Here is a 21,231-nt window from a genome sequence, read left to right on the forward strand (position 1 = left end):
CAAATATTTGTCATGGTTTTCAGTAACTGTCTGGCACTTTTATGGACACACAGCCAATTATCTTAACGTGCTTTGGAGAACAAATTCATCATGTTCCAAATGATCAGGTTTTGAAGATAAACTAGTTCTCCTGTGCATTAGACTGTAGACATTTACCATGGACCACATTGAGAGACACTAATAGAAAAACTGTCTTTGCCATGGGAAAGCCTGGATACAAGCGTATGAGAGAACACTGTAAATATAAGTTTGGTCTGTTGGACCTTAAGATGGTAAATGAATGCAGAACTGAGCAAGCATAATATTCAGTCTTTGTATTTATTCACTGGAGGGAGAGAAAAACTGTGAGAGACAGAGAAAGAAACTGGAGCTTGAGTTCACTTATTTCTTTCTGGAATGTATTACTTTTACTAAGGTGATGAAATGAAGTGTTCTGTTAGGAAGAACATTCATGTTCTTCATGTTAATATATTCAGTCTAGCAGACAGGAGGTTCCTTTGATGGGCTGAACATGAGGCTCAGACAGAGGTGATAAAATGCTCAAATGCCAGGAATATTTGAAGTGGCCCTTTAAGGAGAGGGTAGAAGGGAGACCACAAAATAGAAGGAAGCTTCAAAATATAACAAAGCCTTATACAGCTTCAGGATGAATACTAATCAGTTATATCTGCTTATGCATCCTTACCATTTCCAAGTCACTGTTACTTGGCAGTATCAAATGTAACCAGAGTGAGAAAAAAGCAGCATTGCATTTTCATCAGGAACAGGGCAACTTCAGAAATTATGTGTATAGGCATCTCTTGCTGCCTAGGCATTTTCATGTTTCAATAATAGAACGCCAGATGAAAAGAAACAGCTTATTTAAAATTGCTCGAACACAGATTACAGGCTTGTCTTGCCAACGGAACGATGTATTTCCAGATCAGTTCTTTCCTGCACTCCTTTTCCAAAGACTGCTCATCTGTTGCCATAGAAACCCTTTCCGACTCACTCTTCCCTTTAGCACAGGTTCAGTTCTGGACGATCTCCTCTGCAGCTGCCTGGGCTGCTCTGGCCTTGCATTTGCTCGGGGGCAGCCAAAGGTTGGACTAAATGATTGAGGTTGGATTGACGCTTAATGGTTGGACTACATGATCTTGCAGGTCGTTTCCAACCTTGCGATTCTATGAAAGGGAAAGCACAACAGCTGCAAGTACACAACGAGCAGTTGCAGGCAGCAGATTTCCTTTACTTTTTATGCAGGAAACTGCCACACAGTGGGAGGATACGATTTGGCTACCTGGGGCACGAAAACACGGGCGGGCACCACGACAGCTGGATCTGCGGGGATGCTTTGTAGTCCTGTAAAGGTGCCCGTCCCATCAACCACATCCTTCATTTTAAATCCTTGTTCTAATTCTGCTTTTGCTTTCATGGGAAGTAACGGAAAATGCAAAGATTCTCCTTTGGTTAACCGGTAACTTTGGCACATATAAGCCCCGCTTTGTACACGTGGGGGAGCTGCTCTCATAGCAGCGAGGGACGGCACAGGTCCGAGCAGCGGCTGCCCTGCAGCGCGATGCCAGCGGGGCAGGGCAGGCACTGGGGCTTTCGGAGCTCCTCTTCAGAGCTCTCCCCTCAGGGCGCAGCTCAGCCGCCTCAGCTCCCGCATCCTGACAGGAAGGGCCCCTCCACCGCTTGCTTTCGGCGCTGCACGGTTTTTCTCTTTCTTTGTTTTTAAATCTTTTTGTTGTTGTTGGAGAAACGGCATTTGGTAAGGTCAGCGAGAAGGAGGAGGCGCCAGCCGCCCATCTGGCCCCTGGTACCGCCCCGAGGGGCGGTGCCAACATGGCGCTCCTCGCCCTCACCTCACGGTCCTCAGACAGCGGCGCAGTCGCTGCACTGCCGGTGGGCCCGCCCTCTCCGCCGAGTGGGGGCGCTGTGATTGGCTCTCAGCAGGCGGAAGTGGTCCCACTTCGCCTTGAGTGGCGGCGGCTTGGCGGGAAGCTGTTGCGGGGCGCGCGCGGCGTTGGGATCGTGCGCGTCGTGTTGCGCTGGGTTTAACGACCGCGCCGAGCTGAGGGGACGGCGAGGAGCCATGCAGGCCTTCCTCAAAGGCCCGTCCTCCATCAGCACCAAGCCTCCAGCCGCCAAGGAGAGGAGCGCGGCGGGGAGCAGCGGGGAAGGCAAGAGGCTCAAACCCGTCCCCTGGGTGGAGAAATAGTAAGGGCCTGCCGGGCTGGGGGCTGTGGGGCGGGTCGCGGCTGTAGGTGTCTCCGCTGGGAGACAGTTGCGCTCCAGAAATGAGCGCGGGGCGGTGTTCTATGTTCAGCACAGACGGCTGAACGTAAGCTGAGCTGTCGGGTCACCGCGGGGAGGCAGACCGGAGGCGTCTGGCTGAGTTCCTGTTGGGATTCTGGCCTCGGCTGCGAAATTTACTGTAGCTCTTTGGCATCGACGTCATCAGGAAGGGGAATGTTGTCTTTCTCAATTTCCATTCCCGCAGAAACTGGTAATAAACCGCATTTGATGTCTTTCTCTTTAGTCGCCCCAAAAACGTGGATGAGGTCGCTTTCCAGGATGAAGTTGTTGCTGTGCTGAAAAAGTCCTTGGAAGGCGCTGATGTGAGTGCTGCCGTAACGTCTGCCTGAGCACAGAACATGTAGGCAGTGGTGGGGACTTCCCTTTTCCAGTTTGGCTATGGCTGATTCTCCAGGCTAACGAAGTGACTTCCAATGGCACGTGGTGAGCAGTGCGGTGTCTCTGCTGCTTCCAGCTCTCAGAGCACTGTGACACATTGGAATTTTTCTGAGAAATCTGAACTGGTAAACTTCCTGTTAATAATTTCAGTGCTGCAGAAGCTTTTGTTTTCTAGATGTTATTCAGCTGATGCTTCTGTCATTTATGACAAAGAGTGGAGGGGAAACTTTTCATCGAACAACTTAGGTTGCCAGTTATTGCTAATCAGTTTGAGTGATTTACTAAGAAAAAGCTAAACGTGTTTCTTGTTTTTGTGTTGTTTTTTTTTTTTTCCCCACTCCTACTCCCCAAGTGTGGAAAATCCCTTCCTTACGTACATGTTGACACTTCTTTAGCTCCGGATTTCACCTAGAAGGGGTATTCTTGTGCTCCAAAAATGGCTCTGTTTCTGTGGACAGCCAATGCTAGCTGAACTGGTTGGTAAGGATGTTCCAAAAAGAGCAGTTGTGATGTGGATATCTGCTCACTGAGAGCTATAAAAACTATGTTAGGCTTTTCAGAGAGTTATGGAGGAACCCTTTCACTTATTTGTACTCTGATGTGCGATGTGTATCCATAGTCTTTGGTGTTTGGAACTCTTACATTGAAACAATTCTCATTTTGATTAGCTTGAGACTGTTTATACCTGAAAATATTCATTTAATCAGAACATGCAGAAGCTGAAGTATTTTATATTTGAGTATGGGGGTTAAAATGGAGCTGGGATGATGGAATTGGGAAAGACTTGTGTAACTTATTTAGTCCATGTCTCCAGATTCAGATTATTTTAAGGACACGGTTATGACCTTATTGTGTAATGTTGCATCCTTGAAAATCTAGGTCTCAACAGCAACGCTGCTGTATTTTAGTATTTGTATAGTTCTAGAAATTAGTAAGGCACTGTTAATGGCTGAAGAGAACTGAGTTCTGTCATCTCTTCTATCTGGACACATCAGTCTTGCAGTGTTGCTTAGGTGATGGGTTGTCAAGTTCTATTTTGAGTAGCAGCTATTTAAAACCCTTTGCTTCTGGATCAGCCACGTATCTCCGTCATGAGCCTTGTGCACTTGTGCTGACTTTTTGCCTCCTGAGTTGAAAAAAGGCAAATTATAACTCCTTTCTATGGTGGCTACAGGCTCTGTATTTTACGATAGCTACCCAAGCTCAGCAAGCCATTTGAGAACAAAATTGTGAGTTGTTCAAATATTTGATGCTTTCAAAATTTTAGATGGTTTTGATAATTCTTGAAAGAACTCATTCTGTCAAAAAGGCAAAAGTGTAATTTAAACTCTGAGTGGCTGACTCTTGTGTCAGGAGTTCTTACTGAATTTGGAGATCTGATGGGATCAAAGAAACAGCTGTGATGATGTGCTAAGCTTGTGTCATGTGCTTTATTTAAACCTTACTGTTGCAAATGGAAAGTCGGTCCTCTGTTGAATTGCTTTTAAGTATTTGTAGGCCCTGGTTTTGTAGTTGCTAAGTAGGGCAGGATTTCTAAAATTGCAGTATATCTCAGTCTAGAATAGCAAGCATCTCTCTTGTTATAAACTGGAAAGATCAGAGTCCAGGTGGTTTTGAGCTAGAGACATTGATTTCTGTTTTTGTTGCTGCTTTTTTCAGAGAAACTGACATATGTTATGGTGTTCTTTAATTTTCAATTACTAGATTATATTTTACTGATAGAGAACCTAGAAAGGTAAGAGTAGGGCTGTAATTTTGGTTTACATCCTCACTTGTGAAACTTGTAGACAGGTATTTGAGGCTTCTCCTGCTTGTGGCAATTCCCTTGAGCGGGCAGTGCCTGCAGGTATCCTGCCTTCCCCAGCGGGCCTGGAGCAATGGTTAAACCAGCTCAGGTTACAGTCAGTTAAAATTAGAGCCACAGGAGTTGCATGAAGGATGAGGCTGTGCTGATTGACAAAGCAGTGTAAATACTGGTGATAACCTCAGTGAGAAATAAGCATAAAAGGGGTTGAGCCCAAAGCAGTAGTAGCAGCATGGATTTCACAAACTCAGAAACACTGATTCCTGTTAAAGCTTTCAAGCAGCTAATGCTTGTTTTGAGAATTAGTGTGAATTAGCACAGAGCCATGGAATCGTGAATCTTGAAAACACAACTCCACAAAATGTCTGCTTGTGCAGTGTGCTAACATGGCTGGGGTGAATTTTCTGTTGTTGTTTAGGAAGCATTTCCTCTCCATGGAGATTTCTTAAAACTATATATAGGGAGACAATGATGCTGTGGGGTTTAATTAGACTTGAAAAACCCTGTGTTTGTCTTGAGTACTGTTTAGTTTTCATTAGCCAGGGAACCAAGCAACAAATGATTGGCAGAAAGAGCAGGGAAAGCTCAATGTGCTTTTTATAATAAAGTGATGAAATTCTGCCATCCATACTTTTCCAGCACGTACACAGTTATGTTTCTTCTGTCTTACCTTAGTTTTTAAAATGAAATGCTTGTTGCGTAAGAGGTCTGTCTGTTTCATTTTCTGACTGTGGATCATACATCCCTGCGTTTCACTCTGCTCTTTAGATGTCTTTGGCTTTTCTGTTCTGATTCTGTCTGCATTGCTTGCTATATTCAGCATAAAATTCTTTAACTTCAGTTGAATCTTTAGAAATAGAACATGAACCAAAAATAAGTCAGGCAGGAGAGGTTTATATTATTGCTGTTCTAAGAATGTGGAACTGGAACATCTACTGTCAAAAGCAGTTGTTTTAAAACACAACGTGATAGTTTATTTGAAGGACTACTTGCAGAGATGTCTAGCTCCAGCGCTGCTTGATTTCATCCAAAATTAAATCATGGCTAACTTACAGACTTTGGTTTTTGCCGGCTTTGTGCTCTCCCTGTTGCTGTTGCTCTGATACATCTATGGGGTCAGTGGATACTTGCTCTCCTTTTCCTGGGCAACTCTTAAAAATAAATAAAGGAATTTCTCGTAAAATAAATCCTCCATTCCTTTAATAACATTTTCCAGTTAGAAATTGTCTGTGGTTTCCCAGGTAATGTCTTGTTAGCCTTGTGTTAGTTTTACTAATTGTCCGTTTGTATGAAAACGTGCATCCTAGGAGCTCAGTGTTACAGTGGTGAGGCGTACAGGAACAGCCCTGTGACAGACAAATGAGGTCAGCTTTTGTTTTATTTCCAGCTTGTGAATTCCAGACACCCAGCAGACATTTAGTGATAAGGAAGTTTTATATGTTGTGCTCCTAGGTATTATCCTATAAATATTATTGTGGTCTTCCCTGTGCTTCTTTCATCTTCCCATGTCAGTGTGCTTCTTTAGTGCATTCCCGTTTCTCATCCTAATGTCATTAGTGAAAATATTTGAAAGATCTGTTAAGTTAATCTCTTTGAGAAATGACACAGGTTTCTTCCTTTGAAAAATCTTTGGATTCTTTGGATATTTGCCAATGCTATGCATTCCAGCCAGTTCTTGCAAGCATCTGTGTGATGTTGCCACCAAATAGCTTGTGTGTGCATTCTTGAAAAGAACAACTGTTTATTTTCCTTCAGAGCACTGCATGCAAAGACCTAAAAGTGGGAGTCTTTGTATTGTTCAGCAGAAGTAGGTAGTTTCTGTCAGGTGCTCAGATTCTCAGTAGATTTTCCTGTTTTGTTTGCTTGTTTGTGTTTGGTTTTTGTTGTTTTTTTTTTTTTTAAATATGCCTTACTGTTCCAGCTTCCCAATCTGCTGTTCTATGGCCCGCCTGGAACTGGAAAGACCTCCACTATTTTAGCAGCTGCCCGAGAACTCTTTGGGTAAGCTAGAATTGTGTTGCATTGGTATAAGCAACAATCACATGTCTTCTAATTGTGTGTCTCTGGTTGTTGCCTCTTCTTATGTCACTTCTGGAAACTTTCTCATATATTCTTACTCAAGAATGGCTTCATGTTCTGCTTCAGTTCTAACATCAGCTGTCTCTCTCAACCCGGTTAACTCATGGTTACCATCATGGCCAGCAATACATACTTGAGTTTAACAGCCATGGTAACCCTGTGTACCTTTAACCAAGTGTTCATTAGCAGAAAAGAGTATGAAAAGAGATGGTTTGCATGTGCTGTGCTGAACTTTGTAGAAGAACTCCAGTTTTGACGATTTATTCAGTAAGCTGTTAGCTAAACACATCTTCCTTCACAAAATGTCTGTATCTCAGTCTTTCTGCTGCATGCATTGAGTTATGGCAGGAAGTAATCCTGGGGCTCAGGCCAACTTTCAGCATGTTATAGCTTTTGTGAACTCTGCGTACTTTCACTAAGAGAATTATAACATGTTTTGAGAAGTGTTTCAGCCTGATCAATAAGCAAAAAATGCACAAGAATGCTTGTTGGTATAATGGAATCTAATGCTGATTATGGTGGCTCTTTCCCCTCTGTCTTCAGTGTTTGAGAGGATAAATTCTAGACAACTCTTCATTATGTGATAATCTGAATTCCCAGAACTCAAAATCCCCTGTATTCAGTTTTATTTATTTTAAATCAGAGGTGCAGCTGTATGGTAGTGCTGCTAAATTCTACCTGTTTCATATTTTCTATGTGTTTACTGTTCTGGTAGTATTGCAGTGCAGACCACCCCCAGTGACCAGACCTGGAGATTTAACTGTTTCTTCCACATTGCTCACAGCATATAAGTAGGACACACAGTACAGTGCTCTGTGGTTATCAAGACAGCTTCCGTTGCTTTTTCCTGGGTAACTGTTGTAATTTTATGCTTCATTGTTTTTGGCAGCCTGGGAGTCAATTTTAAGAACACCTAATTGAGATTCATACAAGGCGTGAATGATTTCATCTTTATTGTGCTGTACCAAAGTAGGTTATAAATACTAGCAGAAACAATATCTGGTTCAAAAAGGCTGGAAGGATTGTTGGTATTCTTTGTCACACACTGTTACAAGCAATAACAGCTAACGTGCTGCAATAAAAATGTTACAGGCCTGAACTATTCCGACAAAGAGTCCTGGAGTTGAATGCCTCTGATGAGCGTGGGATACAGGTGATCCGTGAGAAAGTGAAGGCTTTTGCTCAGCTCACGGCGTCTGGAAGCCGAGCAGAGTAAGTGCTGAACCTGAGCTGGCTCTGTTTGGTGGACTTTCCTGCTTAGGACAAATCTCATGATTGTTTTTATTCAGGTGAGCTTCATAATTCTCACCCTGCTCTGGAGTGAGCACTGCAGTCGAGCTCGCAGTGCGTGCAGTACTCTGCTAAGCTTTGACTTGATGGAACTTCACATAAAATATGACTTACTGATATTTTAACCTGACTGTGTGTCTCCTGGATAACAGATTTCTTATCTTCCAGTGGTGAAGTTTGTCCTCCTTTTAAGATTGTGATCCTGGATGAAGCAGACTCTATGACCTCAGCAGCCCAGGCAGCCTTAAGACGCACAATGGAAAAAGAATCTAAAACAACACGTTTTTGCCTTATTTGTAACTACATCAGCAGGTGTGGAAGGAATTTGTTGCTTATTTGAACTTGTTACTCTTCTTCCTACTCAGTACTTCCTTTTTTGCTTTGCTTAGGTTTCAACTTATATATTATTTTATAGTGTTATGCTTTGTTTCTGTTTGCCTCCGTAGCTTCATCTGCATGAATGTGACCATGTAATCATTTGGCAAGCATTTTTCTTTTTCAGAATAATCGAACCTTTAACATCTCGATGCTCCAAATTCCGTTTCAAACCTTTGTCAGACGAAATCCAGCAACAGAGGCTATTGGGTGTTTCTGAGAAGGAAAATGTGAAAATCACTAGTGAGGTGATTACTGAGTAATATTATTGTTTAATCCAGTGCATAACTGCATTGCAGCACAAGGACCTGAGCCAGCACAGCTTTCTAGACTTCTCAATTGTACTAAATATCATGTTGAAAATAATTTGGATGTTATTCTCACCACACAGATGGGGGTGGAATTTTCAAGGTCATCTTAAAATCAAACTGTCTACCAGAGTAGATTAGGGGAAAAACTGTTGGGCTTTTTGCTCTATACTGAGTATAACTTACTGAACTTAAATCCATACTTCAGTCTGAAATATCCAGCATGTGTTTGCAGTGCTTACAGCTGTATAATTTGTGGTGTACCCAGCGCTTACACTTTCTGGATTATGCTTGCAGCTACTCAAGATTTGTTAATCACAATGAGATTTTAAGACTGGCAAACACAAGTAGTGACAAAAGAAATGTTCTGCTAGGTTATGTTTGTTCATTTATGTTGTTCAAATCTGGTACTTCAGTTCTATCTCTACCTCTTTATATGGGCTGAAGTGCTAGCTGTAATTCACTCCACTGTGTATCACTTTGCCCCTTCTGAATATGTTGCTTCACAAAAGCCACGTGAGTAACACAAGTTGCCACAGTTAAAATACAAATACAAGTGTGGGTAAAGCAGTGGATCATTGTGTTACTGTGCACTGCTGTCCTGAGTTTCATTTCAGTTACGAGACAAGTAACTTGGGAAAAGCTTGGTGACATTTGCAGCATAAAATCCTGGTTGTGAGATCTTCTCTCTGCATTAGGTCTGCAGTAGCATTTATATTAGCAGATAGGCCTGGTCTGGTATTAAATAGGGAGGTTGGAGGCCCTGCATGTGGCAGGGGGTAGGAGATTTGTGATCCTTGAGGTCCCTTCCAACCCTGGCCATTCTGTGATAGGTTGCACTGTAACTTGTGTATTGAGGCTGTCTGTGACCATCTGCTTCAGGTTTGTCTGATGTTCTAAAGTCAGTTTGTTGAGGAAGTCTACTGTATCTTAATTAACAGTGAAAATATAACTTGGCATTTTCTCATGTGATCTTTCAGGCAATATCTTACCTTGTTAAAGTGTCAGATGGGGACTTAAGAAAAGCCATTACTTACCTTCAAAGTGCCACTCGCTTGATGGGTGGGAAGGAGATCACAGAGAAGACTGTTACTGAAATTGCTGGGGTAAGCTTTGTTTTACAGCTTCTCCTGTAGTAAGTCTGATATTGTTTGTGTACAAAGTATTCTTCCTATCTCTGCCTTTGGTCAAAGTTCCATTAAGACAATGGTTTTATGTATATTAGCTTTGTCAGTAGGGTTCTGATACAAAGTCCCTCAGGATTTAAAGGGCTGCCTGGTTCTACACAATTATTATAATGCAAGTTAATACCAACTTCTGTATGTAAAGGGAAAATGTAAAACATGCTTAATTTGAACTTGAAGTATTCTCTCTGTGAATGCAAAATATATTGCCTTGTGTAGGACATGTCTTAGTGCATGTGGGTTTTTTTGTCTGTGTGAGTATGTAGGTTGTCTCTGGATGGTTTGGAAATACCATGGAGGAATGTCTTTCAGTAGCAACGTGCTTTCAACTTGATGTCCACAGCAGGAGTGTTTCTCAGGGTATCTGTGCAAATTGGCTTTTTACAGAAACAGCAGAGATTTCATCCAGAGTGATATAGATAATATTGACAGGGGGAGCAGAATTCTGGGAGAAAATAGCTTTTAAAAAGCTGATGTGAAGATGTTTCTGTGGCAACGAAACACCTCTAAAGCAAGAAATGTAAGATTAGGACTTGAAAAACTGAAAAAGTGAATTGGCTTTAATGATGGACACCATTCCTTTGAAGGTGTCACTGTAGTGACTGATTGTGGAGGCTGAGAGGAATGGAATGGGAACAGGCAGTGGCTACTGTGTGTGTTTCATAGAACAGTTGTGGCTTTTCTTTTACATTTTCAGTGAACTGTTCAGTTCACACACAGCATCTGGCTGTATGAAAAGAGCTGGAGTTCACTTACAGGTAAATGTAAGTCATTTCTAAGAAGCCTTTTTAGCCTTCTAAGAGTTATTAGGCTTCTTAGAAAGAAAACATAATAGGAAGGAGAAGCATAAAATTCCATTTGACAGCTTATTGAATAGTACTTAGTTCAGCAGAAGGAACACAACTCTGCATCTCCATAAAGACTTTCAAGTTTTTGGTCATACAGGCCTTTCACAGGGTGAGGTAATCTTAGGACAGAAAACAAATAAAGAAGCTTTGAAAGCAGACATTCAGCTGACAGCAATGATGATGTGTAGAGGGGAGAATGTCATCAGTACTCCCTGCTCTGAGATAAATAATGGCATCTGTCAACTTTTCTCTTCCAATTTATTGACTGATCTTTTTCAAGGGGCTTTTTTTTTTTTTTTTTTAAATATTGTCCCTATTGCATCATTGGAGAGAAAATTGATTTGCTGTGTTCCTTTGGTGCAGTACGGTACAGAAAGCATTGCCTGATAAATGAAGTCTTGCATTTAGTGCCCCAAATAAATGATTGTTTTGATTTGAAAAATGGCTTTGACAATTCTCTACCTTTATGTAGTTCTTAATATCCCCAACATAGAACAAATAGTAAAGGTGAGCTCTCAGTTGTTTATTTAAAAAAAAAAAAAAAAAAAAAAGTTATCTAGTCTGTCTCAGCAACTTGAGAGTGGTGTGGTGAGTAGAAGAACAAAGTGGTCTCCTTTATGGACAGTTCATGTTTGCTGCTGTAAACATCAGCTTCAGTCCTGGCTGAATTCTGAGTGCACCCAGTTGAAAGTAAGAAATGTAACTTCTTGTTGCAGGTCATCCCAAGAGAAACAATAGATGGACTGCTATCTGCCTGTTGGAGTGGTTCATTTGAGAAACTGGAAACAGCAGCAAAGGTAGAGCCCCTGAGTGCTCCAGCCTGCATATCTTTCTAGGTCACTGCCCGGTGAATCCATTCTTATGGCTCTGCTGCTGAGAGCCATGTGGCATCACATCAGTCAGGAGGGGCGTTTCAAGAGGCACGGCTTTCACCTGATAGTATGCTGAGCTCTCCCTGCTGAGGAAGTTGTGAAAGCAGCAAAACAAGATTCCCTACCAGTTAACTGTCCTTTTCCTGAACTAAACTGATGGCATGTAGAGCTGTTAGACAAGGTCAGGCACAGCAGGAATTCATAGTGAGACACTTAGCTCAGAGCTTTAGAATTGCATCTTCAGTGGACAGGACTAGTCTCTGAACTACTCACCTACATAGCAACACAGAGGCTGTGTTAGATGAGAAGTATCCAAATAAAGCTGTAATAAGCCTTAGGTCTTAAAATAATTCATGTTAATCTTACAGTACAGTAAGTTTGTCTTACCAACTGCAGTGACTTAAAATAGATCTTGCTGGAGAAGGCACAGGCTGCTGGTTTAGGGGGGTGGATTTATTTTCTTTAATACAAACAGAAGTTCTACTCTGAAGAATGTGAAGTTCCTAATATCGTGAGTTCGAGTTTAGATGGTGATGAACTGGATCTTGAATCTAGGAGGAATCCCTGGTGAAGCTGAGTGTCCTGCACCGTTCCCTGCTACAGTGGGGGTTTTGCTTCAATATCAGCACTTGGTGAACAACTGACACAATTTGAGTGCGTGCTTTTATAAAGCATGGTACTCTGTGTTTTGTACCAGATTGCACTTCTCTATTTTCCTAGACTTCTGTCTGCTTAAATGGCTTAATGGATACTCTTCTCACTATTTACTGCCACATGGCACTACTGGTTTCACAACAACAAAATGGTATCTTCAGTAGCCACAGTTTTTAATTTAAAAGCTTCTGGCCTTACAGTTCTCTATATGTCTGAGGTTACCCACTACCAGATGAAGAAAATAAATCAAAATTGGCTGCACTTCAAAATGTGAAGGCTGTGAAACTCTGTCACATGGTGCTGTGGATGCTGAGCTTTCCTAATTTTAGAGAGAGTTTGGACAGGTTCCTCAGAGGTTGCTCAGAGTGCCTCCAGCTAACAAAATCCTTGATGTGAGTTGTCTGAAGCTGGGACAGCGTTTAGGTGAACATTGCACTATGCCTGCTGTGCTCCTTGCTGCTACTTTGGGTGACTGTGAGGCAGGATGCTGGGCTGCACGTAAACTGACTTGACCTGCACAACATCAAGTTCCACAATAGGTTCCAGTAGTGTCTTCTGGTTCACACAGTTCCTCAGATTGGCCATTTTCCTGTGTTTACTGCTTAATTATTTCCGTTTTCTTCTACCCTTACACAGAATCTTATAAACGAGGGCTATGCTGTTGCTCAGCTCATAAGCCAGCTTCATGATCTTGTTGTTGAGAGCGAAGACTTCAGTGACAAGCAGAAATCAATCATTGTTGAGAAGCTTGCAGTAAGTTGGTAGTTTCTCTTTTTAGGGGAAAGAAGTTGTTAGTCCACAGTGCTTAATTTCTCCTTTTTTTTTTCTCATGTATTTAGCTCTGATTTATACTTTCCAGTAATTCCTTGTGTAAACCAGGTAGAACTGATTAACCACCCTGTCAGTTGCAGCGTGAATGGTGCATCTCCCTTACTATTTATGAACTGTGAAGTCTTGGCCTTGAGAAAGTGTGTTTTTCCTGGTGCGGGCTGAGAGGGACACAGTGTGTGAGCACTGGAGAAGTTGGAGCCAAACAATTAACCAGTTGCCAACTTAGCCAGGTTGCTCTCCCTTGTAATAGGGGACAGCTGGCTCATAACAGTTTGTAAAGGGTTTTAACCTCTCACTTCTGATTGCAGGAAGTGGACAAATGCTTGGCGGATGGTGCTGATGAGTACTTGCAGTTGATAAGTCTGTGTGCACTTGTGATGCAGCAGCTAACACGAAACACCTAGCTCCTCCAGCAGCAGTTACCTTGGTGGTTGTGGGATCTGCCTACTTTTGTATTGCTTTTACAATAAAGTAACTGCTCAGTAAATAGTCATGGTTTGATTAAAAGAAATGGGAGAGTGACCTATTAGCTTAATGGAGTGTGGGCCCTTTGGAAAGAGGATTAAAGAAGGAAGCACTTCAGCCACTGGAGCATTTTTTACCAGAGCCTGTGACATTAAATGTAGCAGGAAGCACTTTACAATAAACAGATTTGATGGGGTGAGTGAAAAAAGTATACTGCATTAGGTGACAAATAGCCAGGGCTCATTTCAGTTACAAGTGAATTTTAAAGGCTGCTAGCATTTGCTGTACCCTTAAATCCATGCTTTCTTTCACAATGCACTACCCACAACTGACCCTGTTCTCAACTGCATGCAGTATGAGAAATAGAGGTTGAGCTCCCCCAGGAAGTGACATAGCTGCTCACCCATTAGTAAGGCCCAACCATCTGCAAGAAGACTTACACTGCAAGTGAATATAGAAGTATTTTATTGAACATTCAAACTTCATTAAGACATGTGCAATATGGCAAATTTTACTGGGTTTAACCCTAACTAAGACAATAGTATGATTGCTTGCTTGCTGGGGCTTAGCAACAGGGTCCAGATCACACTTACCACTAATTAAATACTTTATTGAATAAATACATATCAAACAAAAATGCATTTTAATGCTCTTATAAAAGTTTTGAGATTTTGAAAGGCCTTTCCAATTCAATCTGAAGGGTAAGTACATACAATAAAGGAAGGTAGGCTAGTTTAACATAATTGGCTGATTTTATACAGCACTTATATCTTTTAGTCCATAAGTAAATTATTAAATGATAAAGAACATCTAATACAACCACTTCTATGGAACTAGGAAATAAATTTCTAATAAAGAAAAAATTTACAGACCCCATGACTTTCCACCCAACCCCAACAGTCTAACCCTAAAGTGGATAAAGCCAATGGCTTTCCCCACAAGAGCTCACGACAAAAAGTCGCTTCGCTTATCAAAAATCTGTATTTCTGATCCGTTATGAGCATTGAGACAAGATTCAATATATCCCCAAAGAAAGAAGCACAATGCAAGTGAATCGCCTATTCAGCAACAGCGAGCACTGCATTCAAACCATCTCCTCTCCAGGGATTAAATGAGATCAGCCACATTCATTGGCATCTCCTCCACTGTAGTATTGTAGAATGTCTCAATATCACGCAGAATCCTCTTGTCCTCTTCAGTGACAAAGTTTATAGCCACACCCTTCCTGCCAAAGCGACCTCCTCGGCCAATCCTGCACACAACAGAGAAGGCATTTACGCACAGGTTAACTGCTCCATTCACTTGAAACACTTTAAAAATGAAGAGATCCATTCATTAACTCCTGTTTTTATCTGCCAGTGGCCAGTGTGTGCTGTGCTTACTGGACTAGCTGCTGACCGTCACCTTGGTTAGGAAAAACTAGCAGTTAGTGCCAACAGTATAGCAGTGTCCATCCTATGGAGAGTAGCGGAGCAGAAAAGGTTACGCTTTTGGCTGCAAAGTAAGATCTTCACATAATGGTCGGTACTGCAGTATAATGCTGACCTCCTTCTCCCTCCTCCCCTCTTTGAGGAATTAGAAGCCCACACCACGTGCATCCAGTCTCAAGCATGTGGAGTACAGAGATGCTCATCTTTCAAAAATCACAACTTCTTAGGTTCATCCAATAGCATGGAACAGCACTGTCAATTTTGACATTGATGGTTTCCAGTGGGAAAACTTAGGGTTGTTATGAAGACAAAAATGTAAGCTCACTGTTCTAGGAGTGTACGTCACAGTTAATTTAGTTACACCCACCATCAGTTCTACCTTCCTGTGGACTGCCCAGCACAGCACCTCGTCAACAAGGGCTACACACAGCAATGGCTCACAGAACTTAGGGAATAATCATGACAAAAGAAATATAAATACCGACTCGCTCTTTATTCAAACTGTGCCGCTTACGAATCCGCGTCCTAAATTACGTCAACGCCGTTTCTGAGCACCATCTTGTGTCATCAACTGCTGCTATCGACTCCTGTATTTTTTTACATCAAGTAATAAAGCACAGTTTACTTGATTTAGGGACAGTCACTGAAGCAGTTAAACTAAACCTAGGGAAACAAAACTCAAATTGCTACCAGAAGACACACACCACACAGGAGAGAATACCACCGCAGAAGGAGCCACCAAGAGCAAACAAGGCACACAAAACATGAACACAATTAGTCCTCCAGGAGTGAAGACAGATTTAAACCACTAGGCTTGCTACCATTAATGTCTAGTGACTGAGCAGCAGCAGTAAAGCAAGTGAGGATTAGCTAGGACCTAGGATCCAGCTAACAACCTTGCTGGCAAGATGCTGTGCCAATAATGGCACCATCATCGTCTGCTACAACCTGGAACACAGGGGCAGTTCACACACCTCAACAGCACATGGATCAGCCACTGCTGAACTCAGCATATTTCTAAGTTTTCCCACTGCTTTTTAAAAAATTGACTTAAGAGCTCTGCTCCTCCCTCATCTCAGGACTGTGTGCAAATCAGGGCCTTTTCAAGCATAAAAAAGCCAATGCATTTACTTCCTGCTATTTTTTTTTTTTTTGCTTTGTTTACAGTTATTGTATGCATGGATGGGTAACACTCAGTGACAAAAGACTAACAGAAGAGCAGGTGAGGATCTGTGCCAAGTTCTGTGCAGAACATGGCATTCAGTGTAATGCACAAACTAGAGGACAGAGCAAACTAACCTGTGAATGTAATTTTCACGATTGGTCGGCAGGTCATAATTTATAACCAAAGAAACTTGCTGCACATCAATGCCACGAGCCTGGAAAACAAAACGGGACCTTTAATGCAAGTCACAATCTTCAGATTACATTACTTACCACTTGCTTTTGTTGACTACATTGTTAGTGATGAACTACAACTGTGTAGTCCATAGTGGAGCATAGTCTTTTCTCTTCCAAGAAGCTCCAGTAGTTCAGGCTACAAGAACCTTCACTGTATTATGAAGCTTTTGGCACCACATTGAAACAAAAACATGCTCACGTGAGGTAACACTCACCAGCAAGTCAGTAGTGATCAAGACACGGCTTGATCCTGATCTGAACTCTCTCATGATAACATCCCGCTCCTTCTGGTCCATGTCACCATGCTGCAGTTAAGAACGTGAGAATTACTATGGGAATTCCAGTACTGCAGACCAGAATACCTTCAGAAGTAAGAGGATGTATGAAGCCCAGCGTCCCTACCTGCTGTGGGAACTAAGCAGGTAGGGATAGAAGGAAACATTTTTCTTTAAGCAGGGGGAACGATAATACAGCACTGCACAGCTATATCATAACTTATCCTGCTTTTGTTAGCGTTGCTTTTCAGTATGTACCTGGCATTTCTGAAGTTGAGTGAGAGGAACAATTCTTACCAGAGCTGAGACTGTGAAGTCCCTGGCATGCATTTTTTCTGTAAGCCAGTCCACTTTTCTTCTTGTATTCAGAAAGATAACGGCCTGAGTAATGGTCAGTGTCTCATACAAATCGCAGAGAGTATCCAGCTTCCACTCCTGAACACACAGCAGAAACAGAAATAAAAACTCTAAAGCCATGATCAATAAACATACCCTACTGCACACCTATAATTAACATGACCTGGAAAAAACTAGAACAATACACAAAGTTTCTGCAGCAACTGTTGCACCAGATCTTCAGACACAGGACAACGGACATTAAGAAAGAGGTCCACCCCAGTCATTTTCAATCCAGTGCATCATTTTTCTTCTTCTTGCGTGTACTCTACTAGCATTATTACAGAAACCAAAGCTCAGCCTCAGTTTCTATAATTTTAGTACAGTGCTTTAACAAGAAGGTAACATTCCTGAACTCTTCCAACAAGAAGCATAACTGACACCAACCTCTCTTTCAACATTAATGTAGAATTGCTTGATACCCTCCAGAGTCAGTTCTTCCTTCTTCACTAGAATACGTATGGGCTCTCTCATGAACTTTTTGGTCACTTCCAACACATCCATTGGCATCGTGGCTGACAGCAGCACAACCTAGAAAGCATTGCTCCATGTTAGCACACACCAAAGACGACATTAGTTTCTGCTCTGTCACTCTGTTCAGGAGAACTGGAACCATTAACAAAATCAGTGACTGCATTGCCACGTTTATGTCAGAGCACAAACCTGACCTTCTCTGAGGTCAAGGCAGACAGGAAAGCAACTGAGCAGTTATCAGCTACACCTGTAACCAAATCTGCAACCATCAATTCCACCATGTAAGATTCTTACCTGAATGTTAGTGCTTAGTTTCTGGAAGATCTCGTAGATTTGATCCTTAAATCCTCGGCTCAACATTTCATCAGCTTCATCCAGAACAAACATTTTGATCCATTTGGGTGCTATCAACAAAAAGAAAACACTTTGTGAAGTTTGAGGAACATAGAATACTTCATTACTGAGTGCTCAGAGAAAAATCCAATCTGTACTTACAAAGGTAGCGTCTGTTCAACATATCAAACACACGGCCTGGAGTTCCAACCACAATGTGTGGAGCTTCAGCCTGAAGTTTCTGCATTTCATTGCGAACATTTGTGCCACCAATGCAAGCATGGCATGTTGCTCCCATGTAATCTCCAAGGGCCAGAATTACCTTTTGAATCTGGAAATAAAACCCTTCTGTGAGTAGCAGCTACTGGCACATTCAGTGCTACATCATTGCTGCTTATGGACTGGGAAGGATTACGTGGCTCTACAGACTATAGTGAAGATCTGCCTCTCATTTTGCCCTTCTGCTCATTATTTAGGTGTTCATTAGAAACTTCAAGTCAGAAGGACAGCTGTGAAGTTACTTTTCACTCTCACTAGTTTTAACTACCTAATGGCAATTCCCAACTACCAGTTAAGTAGAAAAGCAAGGCCTCAAAAAAGAGCTGTTAACATTTGCACATAAAGCTCTTGCAGAAAACTCTTATGAAAGTGCCCTGCCATCTATGCCAGGCTTTCAAAGCTGCCTCATCTCAACAGTGCCTTCAGACTGAAAAAAACACAAGACTGAACCTTCAGTCAGAGGCTCTTCCTCCAGATATTTTTCTCAAGATTTCTTCTGTCTCATCTCATACATTTAGTTTTACCTTCAAAAAGAATCTTTACCACAGCACTGGCATCTTGGTATATACTAGTTTTAAAAGCAGAGCAATTTTTATGCAATCAATTTTCTACTCTATTCTGAGCTCTGGTCATCTTAACCTTAAAAAACCAGCATTACTAGGTTATGTTATGATAAAAGTTACGTATCCTTTAAGCTCTGTTCAAGCACTCCCACTTACTAAAACAGAACATCAAGCCCTGAGGGTGACATGGACATGCAGTGTAACAGTAAGAAAACATCACAGCATTACAAAAACAATGAAGTGACCACATGTGCACTGCAGTTTTCATGTTGCACAACTGCACGCAAGTTTCAGTAGTTTCAGAAAACTATTTTGGTTCCACTCAGAACACTGTACTTGAGTAACACCTTTTTTTTTTTTTGCTGAAGATGCTCCCTTAGAACTGTGTACAACAGAGCAGCTGCTTCCTGCAGCCCTGCCCCAGCACACCCTCCAAATGCAGCACAACTCTTCAAGCAGTCAGAGAACTTGCGGGACAGAAGCCCGTTCATTTCCCCCATTACTCAACACAAAAAGGGTTCTGAATGGATATGAGTTACAGCCCCTTAAGTCTCACAGTTGTGAAACCTGAAACCTATGCAACACACAAGCAGCTTTTTTTTTTTAACTACACTATCAATACCTGTTGAGCCAGTTCTCTGGTAGGGGCCAATACTAGTGCTTGGGTCTCCTTGAGATCAATCTCCAACTGCTGCAGGATGGAAATAGCAAATGTGGCTGTCTTGCCAGTACCTGACTGAGCTTGAGCAATCACATCATACCCTAAAAAAAGTAGGATACACGTTTACTGTTCCCACACTGGTCATTCACGTTTAGATTCATTTCATTCCCTTTGAAATAAGTGATCAGCATTACAAGTTCTCTCCATTTCAGGTCAGCCCCGAAAGATGGTGTACCATCACATCACTTGTTCCACAGAGATTAAAAACATGTACAAATGCAGAAATAAAATGAACATTATATTCACTTTACATTTTCTTAATCAATGTGTTACTATTGACGGTAAAGGAATCGCTCCCCTACCTTTGATGCATGGAATAATAGCTCTCTGCTGAATAGCTGAAGGCTTTTCAAAACCATAAGCATAAATGCCCCTTAGAAGGGATTCCTTTAAATTCATATCATCAAAATTGTCGACAATCTCATTCCAATTGCTCTGCAATGAAGAAAAACAAACGAGTTTTGGCCGAGTTACTCCATCCACAGCCCAGCTCCATGCATCGGGGCGGTTCGGGGACTGCGCTCACCTCAATGACACCATCGGGCTCCATTCCCTCGGGGCCGCCATGGTCTCTGCGGCAGAACAACACCGGCGTTAGCGACGGGCCGTGACGGATCGGCCCAGCAGGTGCTCTGGTTCCGTGCCAGCCGGCCGCCCCGACGCTCTGCCCAAACCCTCGGCCCGTCGGACGGACGCCCCGCAGCCCCCGGCCTCCGCCTCCCCCTCCCTCCCCGGTCACCTGCTGGAGGCGGCGGGGAAATGGCGGCCGCTGCGCAGTGCGAGATCCACCGCAGCGCCGGGCGTCAGCGCGGGAGAGGGGGGAGGAAGGGGGGGGGGGGGGGGGGGGGGGGGGGGGGGGCCCCCCCGCCCCCCCCCCGTTACCCCCCCCCGTCCGCGTCAGCAAGTCTCGCGAGAGCTCCACCCCTGGGATTGCGCAAATCGGGCACCGAGGGCGGCGAGCGAGGAAGGCGCCGGCACAGCGCCCCGAACATGGCCGCGTCTTCCGCCCGGCCCTCGGAGCCGGAGCGATCGTAGGGAAAGGGAGAAATCGGTGGAGAAAAATAAAAAAGGGGAAATAAAAGCCCGCCAACAAAAACACTGCTCTGTTTTATCGCACAGCGCGCAGGGATGGATCAGATCTAAAAACAGCCCTTTTTCAGAGATGGGGGGTTGTAAAGATAGGCAGTACGAACGAGAACCCCGAGGGAAGGGGCTAAAGGGCCGAACGCTGTGGGGACGCGGGATGGAAACGTCTGGAAGCGGGAGGGGCCGGGGGCGCGGGGCCGGGCAGCACGTTCTGCCGCATCCCGCCCGCTCCGCGCGGAGAAGGGGCCCGGGGCCTCCGCGCCGCGCCATACCTGCTATAATCCGCGGAGCCGCCTGACATGTTCCGATGACCAGCGCTGTCCTCAACTGAAAAGGCAAAGCTTCCGCGGCGGCCGCTTTTTATACCCGCCCGCTGCCGGACTCGTTTCGCTCCGCTCTGCGCATGGATATACGCCTCACACCGCGGCGAAAAAACGCGAATTCCCGCCGATTGAGGCCCCTCCGCCAGCGATCCCTTCCCGCCCGCTCCGTGAGGCGCTCTCAGCGGGTGTTTCTCGGCCCCCGGGGGTCGCGAGGGCAGTGGAGCCTTGGACTACTTTTTCCTCCCCTTGGAGCGCGGAAGGATATTGCACCAGTGGCGGCGTGATGGCAACGCACTCCTTCCTCTCGCCCCCCCTCCCGCTCCGCACGGGGTTTCCCACCCCGGCCCTGCTGCAGCGCGGGGGAGGGGAGCGCGGGGCGCCGCGCTGAGGGGTCGGTGCGCGACATGGCTGCGTCGTGCATGTAGAGCGCGTCGGTTGTTTTTGAAGCTTTCCGTGTGCAGTCCGGGGATGGCAGGGCAGAGCGGCTCCCTCGAGGATCGCGGGGCTCGCCCCCCACACCCCATACACAGAAGTGCCGGCGCCGTGCAGGACGGCTTCCCC

General features: G+C 43.7%; 2 protein-coding genes and 3 non-coding genes across 7 annotated transcripts; 1 reads left to right on the plus strand and 4 right to left on the minus strand.

Moving 5' to 3' along the window:
- The first annotated feature begins 1,978 nt into the window (after positions 1 to 1,978).
- RFC4 (replication factor C subunit 4) lies at positions 1,979 to 13,411 on the plus strand. Of its 2 annotated transcripts, XM_042881131.1 has the most exons (10): positions 1,979 to 2,202; positions 2,525 to 2,603; positions 6,405 to 6,484; positions 7,655 to 7,774; positions 8,021 to 8,164; positions 8,355 to 8,475; positions 9,516 to 9,641; positions 11,284 to 11,364; positions 12,730 to 12,846; positions 13,233 to 13,411. In XM_042881131.1, exons 1-10 carry the CDS (start codon positions 2,078 to 2,080, stop codon positions 13,326 to 13,328), a joined length of 1,089 nt encoding a protein of 362 aa, XP_042737065.1. In that variant the 5' UTR covers positions 1,979 to 2,077; the 3' UTR covers positions 13,329 to 13,411. The 2 variants fall into 2 exon arrangements, with proteins under 2 accessions (XP_042737065.1, XP_042737066.1); XM_042881132.1 differs by lacking the exons at positions 1,979 to 2,202; positions 2,525 to 2,603 and adding an exon at positions 2,619 to 2,804.
- A 426-nt stretch (positions 13,412 to 13,837) lies between these two features.
- On the minus strand, positions 13,838 to 20,725 carry EIF4A2 (eukaryotic translation initiation factor 4A2). Of its 2 annotated transcripts, none has more exons than XM_042881129.1 (11): positions 20,620 to 20,725; positions 19,788 to 19,833; positions 19,564 to 19,696; positions 19,163 to 19,302; positions 17,861 to 18,029; positions 17,660 to 17,769; positions 17,279 to 17,422; positions 16,793 to 16,930; positions 16,436 to 16,525; positions 16,119 to 16,198; positions 13,838 to 14,641 (listed from the first exon to the last, which is right to left on the minus strand). In XM_042881129.1, the coding sequence occupies exons 1-11, from the start codon at positions 20,646 to 20,648 to the stop codon at positions 14,497 to 14,499; spliced, it is 1,224 nt and encodes a 407-aa protein (XP_042737063.1). In that variant the 5' UTR covers positions 20,649 to 20,725; the 3' UTR covers positions 13,838 to 14,496. The 2 variants fall into 2 exon arrangements, with proteins under 2 accessions (XP_042737063.1, XP_042737064.1); XM_042881130.1 differs by lacking the exon at positions 13,838 to 14,641 and adding an exon at positions 15,298 to 15,406.
- On the minus strand, positions 16,599 to 16,726 carry LOC122185516. Its single transcript, XR_006180900.1, has one exon. It is a non-coding gene; the product is annotated as a small nucleolar RNA SNORA63 (small nucleolar RNA).
- Positions 17,054 to 17,234, minus strand: LOC122185520. The gene has a single exon (XR_006180904.1). It is a non-coding gene; the product is annotated as a small nucleolar RNA SNORA81 (small nucleolar RNA).
- On the minus strand, positions 19,380 to 19,449 carry LOC122185517. Its single transcript, XR_006180901.1, has one exon. It is a non-coding gene; the product is annotated as a small nucleolar RNA SNORD2 (small nucleolar RNA).
- Positions 20,726 to 21,231: the final 506 nt, after the last annotated feature.

The sequence above is a fragment of the Lagopus leucura genome, unplaced genomic scaffold, assembly GCF_019238085.1.
Source record: "Lagopus leucura isolate 7727_CA_CO unplaced genomic scaffold, USGS_WTPT01 Super-Scaffold_100029, whole genome shotgun sequence".
Taxonomy (NCBI): Eukaryota; Metazoa; Chordata; class Aves; order Galliformes; family Phasianidae; genus Lagopus; species Lagopus leucura.